This window comes from Rhincodon typus, unplaced genomic scaffold, assembly GCF_021869965.1.
Source record: "Rhincodon typus isolate 14 unplaced genomic scaffold, sRhiTyp1.1 hic_rhity00008042, whole genome shotgun sequence".
Taxonomy (NCBI): domain Eukaryota; kingdom Metazoa; phylum Chordata; class Chondrichthyes; order Orectolobiformes; family Rhincodontidae; genus Rhincodon; species Rhincodon typus.
In genome coordinates this window covers 1-7,956 of record NW_025973680.1, presented here as the reverse complement: position 1 = coordinate 7,956, position 7,956 = coordinate 1, and the positions used below count along the sequence as shown (strand labels likewise).

Genomic DNA, 7,956 nt, shown 5'->3' with positions numbered 1-7,956 from the left:
GCTGACCCAGGTAAGTTCAACACTGCTTGCCAGCTCTTTCAGGTTCGATGGGCTGTATGAGCTACTCCTGCTCATATTTCCTATGAATGCTCAGTGCAATTCACAATCAATTGTCTATTTCCATACAGAAATGACTGATTACCATGGCAGTTTTGTGTATGCTTCCCAATGTGTGCTGGTTAAACTTCAAACTGGCAGAACCATATTGGGTCCTTGACTCTATGTCATTTGTAATTTGTTGCCCATACTAGAACAAGCTTCCCCTTGGCAGTTAATATTCTGCCACACATAAAAATTAAAATGGAATCAGATCAGCATTTGAAGAATAAAAATATAAATCAGTATGGATAAATGACAGAGAAGTAGTAAATGACTTCAGTTAAAAAGTCAACCCTGGGTGCAGTAGGGAGAACAACTTCCTCCTGTTTTATAATTTCCATAATTGTTTGCACATCTGAGTTCAGCTTATTACACACACATAAATATACACATATACTGAATACACATAGAATATTGATGTATGTTGTTAGGTTTTTAAAGCAAGAGCCTTTTGAGCAATCTATGTCAAGAATAAGTTTAAATTAATAATTGCATGCTAAAATCCAAAAAGTGCATTTCTTACCTCTTGCAAAATTATCAAGATAAATTTGGATGATCAATGGAATATTTTACATTATTTAATTAATTTCATGATTTTATACATTATTAGCAAAATTGATACATAAATAATAACTATTGTATTAATTTTGAAGTAATTATTAAATTGGTAGAACACATTTTTAAATGATAATTTGTGAATTAATCTTTTTGTGTTTTTGAAGTTCTTTAAACAATTACAAGGCGGCATGGTGGCTCAGTGCCTCACTGCTATGTCACAGCACCATGGGCCACAGATTCGATTCCAGCCTTGGCTGACTGTGTGGAGTTTCGACATTCTCCCCGTGTCTGCATGGGTTTCCTCCCATATTCCAAGGATGCGCAGGTTAGGTGAATTGGCCATGGTAAATTGTCTGCAGTATCCAGAGATGTGTAGATGAGATGGGTTGGCCATGGTAAATGTGAGGTAATGGGGACATGGTGATCTGGGTTGGATCTGGGTGGGGATGATCTTTGTAGGGTTGGTATGACTCGATGGGCCGAATGGCCTCTTTCTGCACTTTAAGGATTCTATGATGCTATGAATGCTGGAATGCACATCTTATGGATTATTGAAAACAATTTGAGTAATTACAAAAGACCAATTGAAAAGTCCGTAAAAATAAAAAGCTTCGTAAACTCTTACCTGAGCACAGAAAATACTCTTGCCATTTTGCCAATGGCTCGAATTTTATTCCTGATGACCTCTTTACGAGCGGCAGCTGCATTTGCTTGGAACAAAAAGCAGCATTTGGTTTAGAAAAGAGAAGCTAAATAATCTTCACTTTTTTAAAAACAACAAAATGGCAAACTTTCAATTCAGGTTTCCACTTCAATCACAGCATCAAAATTACCCGAAATAAAGTACAGATTACATCCTTGATCGTCAAAACACACTAAGCCATCCTAAACCTCTCTGTCACCCTTTGAGATAATCATGTATATGATCCTTCCCCACTATCTCATTGCTACTGCCTAGCTCAATGAGACTGCTGTAATTTGGTTTCACTATTCCTTAACTATTTATAACCAGAGCACATTGAGTAATGATTTTTCTTTCAACTCCACCATTACTTCAGCAGTTTATCTATCATTGGCCTTCTTTGCTTCCTAATTTACATGCTGCACCTTTGTGACATTATCCATTACATGGATGGGGTTACCACATATTGCTGGTAATGTCCAACTCAATATGTGTGGATCTTATTTGACCACATCATTTCCATCACAAATGTTATCTACTTTCCAATCCATTACATTTTTCAACCATGCCCCACCCACAGCCCATCTGATAAAATTCACATTCACGCATTTGTTATCTCTAGACATATCTGTCCTGACTTTCTATCTTCCACTTATCATGATCCTGAGATCATCCAAACTCAACTGTCCATAATATATGTTGCCACAAGTCTTGTTCACCTATTAGCTCTATCATTGCTGATATATACTGGACACACACCTGCAACATGTGTCCAATTCAAAATTATAATCTTAATTAAATCTGATTATCTCTGTAGCTTATTCTAGTCTCAAGTCTTATCTTCACAACATTGCTTTTCCTCTGACTGTAGTCTTATCTATTCACCTCCTCCTTTGTCTCCATCATTTCGCTCACTAAGCTTAAGTGCCAGAGGTATTCCCTTCATTTTAAGTGTTCTCTAAAGAATCATGCACAGGCCAGAATCTTCACAAAGTGTCAGCCACATGAAAGTAGCTCTTTTTCTTAATGATTCAACATATTGTAAATTTTAAAAAGTACCCGTACCATCAAATATCTCATCTCCATCTGTCATGAGTTCATCATCAGAGCAGATATTTAGAACATTCACCAACATCTCTGTCACTGAAATAAGAAAACATTAAATTAAATTTCAGAACACTGCCATAACCTTGCGAATCTTGACCATCATACACCGAATCTTGATCACAACTTCTTTATTGGAAAATTGCTGATGAGCCTAATGAAAATCAGAGAGGAAAGATGTAGGATACATCACTTTAGGGTGTTCTTGTGCACTTCCATGTTGTTGCCTCAATTGCATAATAATGGAAGTCAAACCTTCATCATCACAAACTGCAGTATTGTTCAATCATTTGAAGTAATGGTTATGTTTTGCACAGTCAATCAAACGAATTGTAAGATATGAACATCAATCAAAACTTGTGTGACATGGCACCTTATGTATGTAATTTGAATCTAGTTCATCAAAAAATGTTGTAATTCTACAGGATGGTCTTTTCAATCATTTAATGTTTGCTCCATATTTGTAAGTTAAGATTTTATTTAAACATAAGTGCGAATTAATATATTACTTGATTGAATAGGAATTACTAAGGACAATTGAGAATCATATTATCTGTTGTAAACGTTCATTAGCTTCAGGCATGGGCCTTTCCTTGCACTTACTGCATTGGTATTTATAACTGTCTGGAAAGTGACCTGGCTCAGCCTAAAATGATCCAAACTTCCTCGGATATACCCTAGAAGCCATAAATACAGAAAAAAAAAATCTGTTCAATCATGAATCTTCCACTTGGTCTTGGGACAAGCTTTTTCTGTTTCCGTGGTGATGATCTAACCGAGGACCTTGGTGGCAGTCTGATTAAAATCTGTTTCCGACATGCTTTGATCTAATTCTAACAACTAATTGGTGAAATAATAAAGCTACAAGAAAAAATATAAAAAGCTACAATGTGGTAATCTTAGTAATAAACTATACGGATAACCGGTGGTGGTTTAATTTGAGGGTCACCACACCTCAGACAAAAGGAGAGATTTCCTAGTAACCTCAGCTGGTGCAGGAATTGAACTCATGTTGTTAATGTCACTCTGCATCATGAACCAGCTAATCAACCCCCTTTCTAAAAAGCAGCATCAACTAGATTGCTTTGAATGATTTTGTTTCAATGAAAGCTTAGCTATCCCCTTAAATTTTAGATAGTTTTCTCTTTGTGTGTTTAAAAAGAAACTTACATTCATTTCCTTTCAAGGTGGAAGGAGACATACTTTACACATTTAACAAAGCTTGTGATTACAGAGCTAGAGGATGGTTATTTCTAATGTAACGAGTTTGAATAAAAGCAACAGATGAAAGAAAACATCCTTCTATAGTTGATAGACAGAATAGGCTTTACCACATAAATTGATTTTTCCAAATGTATAGTCAAACATAAATGATTGACCATTTAATACCAGCAATTACCATGCTGCCGAATGATAAAGCCATTTCCTGTGGTATGTAATTAATTAGATTAAATACTGTGAATATTTAAGCTTTGCTCAAGCATATTTTACACACCAGTTTAAAAAGAACAATCTTGGGATTATCCATAAGAATATTATAAAGAAGGAATACAACACAATATTCTCACTTTTTTGCAGCTATTGGCAGTTAAATCTGGTTAAGATCTGCATTGCGCTATTTACAGAAGAATTTTTTTTAATTATGATAAAATTGGATTCTTAATTAATTATTTCATTAAAAATTCAGAAGAACACATTACTTAATTTATATAATTTGGATTAATCTAACACAATGTTGAAAGTAGTGCAAATTTAAATCCATGTCATTTGTAGACTAAATCGACATTGGAAATGATCATAACTATACAGTAGCCTTGAGAATTGTCATCCTTTAAGTTGAAGCTTAAAACTTTGTTCACCTACCTTTCTCACCAACAAAAGGCAAGGACCAAGTAAAGACATCCATAAAATTTGGTAGCCAGTAAGGATGCGGAGAACAGTTGAACTGCCGAATGTTCATAACATTGTTCTCGTATTTCAATACTGCAGCTAAAATGAAATAGAGAAATAGTAACAGCTTAGCGTACTGTCATTTACTTAGGTAACATAACACATTAGCAACTGCAAAAACCTCCTTTGACTAACTTCTGCAGGGATAACCTTGTGGTTATGAAGTAACAAGCATTTATTAAAACTTTAAGAAATTGTAAAGTAATTCAATGTAAATGAAGAACTTTTGAAGTGTAAACTTATTCAAGGCTCATTAATTTTGTTCCTGAGTTCTCTATTTCTCGGTTCATTGCAAACTAAATATTTACACCTTCATTAAAATTGTTATTATAAAGCTAGAATCACTGTTGTGTTAATTGTCTCTTATGTGAGTTCTTAGTACCTAAAATATACACCATCAGTGGAATTTAATGTCCACTCCCCCAACTGGGACCAGGCTGGGAGATAGGGGATTGTATTTAATCAGGTGGGTCATCAGAGGGCAAGACCATCCCAACTGCATGGAATAGCTGATGCCTGTTGTTGCACCTGTGGCAGATTAAGAGTCTGATCACGTTAATACTGGTGTATCCTACTCATCTGTTGACTGGGAGGAAGATTTCACCTCTTCCATCACCCTCCCCCACCCCACCAGAAGGCCCAATTGTGGCAAGAGTCACCATTACGGCAGATCTCCACATGTCCTCCACACCTAACCCCCTTTAACAGGCCTGCCTATCTAATTCATTGTTTATCTAATTGACTGAATTTAAACCCCACAACTGTTTTTTATTGAATGTTTCACTGGACACTGGTTTATAGGGGCTCCAGTGGTGCAATGGTGGTATCTCCACCTCTGGACTTGGGCGCCTGGACTCAAGTGCCACCTGCTCCAGAGAGGGGTAATAGTATCAGTAGACAGGCTGATTGCAAAATATATGGAGACTTGTTTGTTTGTGCCTTGTTTTTCATGCGGGATCTTTGGGTTAGCAAGTTCTGCTCAAATTTCTTGCAAAATCAAGCTGAAATGTGATTTCCCTAAGTTACGGAAATGTGTCATCATTCATGTTGTTAATGAAATGTTTACTGCTTATGGTGCCTGAAAGATTGGATACTGGGTTCGTCCCTCACCTTTGTTGGTCAGAACTGCCATTAATGGGCTTTGCATTTAACTTAAATCAATTAGTAAATATGGATGATTTACTTGTGGTGGTTTATTGGTGATAAAATATCACTATTGATTTGCTGACGGCAAGAAAAAAACACTCAGTTGTGCATAAAAGCACTTCTGGATATAAAGAAAAAAAAGGGCACTGGTTATATACAGAATGATGCTAACAGTATGGGTTGAATGACAACACTGGCTGAGGTTACCATGAAAGACTCCCCTTCACCTGAGGTGTACTGATGCTCAAGTTAAACCACCACCAATCATCTCGCTCTGTCGAGACAGAAGCTCCATGATCCTCTGGGGCTACAGTGATTTTACCTTTACTTTGAAAATGCAGAGCCCTATGAAAGTGCACCGATCTAATCTAGTGCATGTGTAGTGCTAATATCCTGACTCCACATGCAGTGCAAATATCTGGTGTCATCACACGGCCTCAAGGCATACATCCATATTTGCAAGCCTGACAAATGGACTGGAATAATCAACCTTAATAAGCACAATTATAATGACAATTGTATCAATGGATCCATTGTCGTGCATGACTGCACAGCCCTGCTCAAAAAAAAGTTATAATGTGGGAGTAACAAGCTGCCTTGTGGTGTGTATCTAATGGAATTTTATTACGGTTTATTGTGACCATGCATGTGGGAACTGTGTAAGACACTCAAAAGTGATGTCCCGTTACACTCCCATTACACTTATCTATAACTTGGTCTGCACGACATGAATTGGACAAATGGTTGAATAAGTTGTTATAATTAGTTCTGACCAGGTTTTTCCATATATATGGTAAAGGATTCCTTCAGCTTCACAAATACCTTGTACAATCTGAAAGTAATTCCTTCTCTCTGTGCTTGTTCGACACTGGCAAGTGTAATGAGTCACTCAAGGAGACCATGGAGATTTACGTCATCTCACTGTATCAATCCAGACTGCCGTGTTCTGAATTTGCCATCATTGAACCTTTGAACTCAGCAACTTGTGGAGTTGAGTTTAACTTTAATAAAACCATTTTACCTAAATAAATGGTATAGCCATTGGACATCCTCCAGGCTCAACTGTTACTAACTTGTTTGGTGTTTTCCACAAGAAATGTGTTTTCAATGGATTGACTCTCACTACTTACCACTTGCATGATATGTACATTTACAATATTTGAATCTTCAGCTGCATATAAGAATTTCCTTATACACCTTAATGTGCTTCATCCTGTGCTCAACTTCACCTTTGAAATGGAGCAGTCCGATGAGCTCTTTTGTCTTAAAATGCTACTTGATAAATCTGATAATGTATTCTTTATCACTGTCAACCACAAGCTTACTTTCGCTGATCAATCCATGTGTTTGGAATCTTACAGCTCCATATACTTTAAGATTGACCTGATTGGCAATCTCATCAATGGGGCACCAGTCATTTGCTCACTGTGCAAAACTGATGCAAAATTACATCACAAAGCTGTCCAGAACCCTTAATCATACCATTCTTCATGGTGCATGGACATACTTACAAATGCGTCTAAGGCTGCCACTTTCAGATCTAAAAGTTGCTGAGTTTACTTCAAATTACTCTGAAAGGGTAAGGCTTTGCAAAGATATGAGCAACAGATTAAGCTAGCATTTGATGATGCTACCATGATGTAGCAAATGAGTCATTCAATATATAAACTTCAATGTTGGTACAACACCAGCTATTCAGGCCATATACCTCAACAATTGGCGGACTGTATAAAACACATCCCTTCCACTGTTTGGGATAGGGACAATACTGATTGCACACAGCCAGATCCTGCTTGTAAACTCAAAACATAACGTCTAATATTAGATATGGTTATAACTGAACAGCACTCGATCAGCCAATTTAAGATTGTCATTCAGGCTCACAATGCAACTCACTTATATTTGCTAGATGCAATATATCATCATACATAGGCAACTGTTCTTTGTAGGAAAAGGGAACATGTCCAGGCGTTTTTGAAATAATCAAAAGTGAGGGGGGCCATGGTTCCCTGAGCATTCTCCATGGCATACCCAGTTCTCCATGTCAGTACACTACTCCCAAACCCATAGGCTTTCATTTTACATGCTAACTTCTCATGTGGATCATTAACAAAAACCTTCAGAAAATTCAAGTAAACCCCATCCACTGGCTTCTCTTTATCAACTCTGGTAGTTTCATCCTCAAAACTCTCGTAGATTTTTCAAGTATGATTTCACTTTTGTAAATCAATGCTAACTTTATCCAATCCTGTCACTATTTTCCAAGTGTTCTGCTATTAAATCTTTTATAATGGGCTCAACCAGTTTCCCTACTATTGAATCAGAGATAGTAGGAACTGCAGATGCTGGAGAATCCGAGACAACAAGGTGCAGGGCTGGATGAACACAGCAGGCCAAGCAGCATCATAGGAGCAGAG

At 37.0% G+C, this 7,956-nt stretch overlaps 1 protein-coding gene across 1 annotated transcript; it reads right to left on the bottom strand.

Annotated features, from left to right (window-relative positions):
- Positions 1-1,282: 1,282 nt before the first annotated feature.
- On the bottom strand, positions 1,283-4,799 carry LOC125482273 (serine/threonine-protein phosphatase 2B catalytic subunit beta isoform-like; the record flags this gene model as incomplete). Its single annotated transcript, XM_048594316.1, has 4 exons — positions 4,776-4,799; positions 4,307-4,432; positions 2,405-2,482; positions 1,283-1,367 (listed from the first exon to the last, which is right to left on the bottom strand). Coding segments are annotated over exons 1-4 (305 nt in total), but the record flags the coding sequence as incomplete, so codon positions are not given.
- Between the last annotated feature and the right edge of the window lie 3,157 nt (positions 4,800-7,956).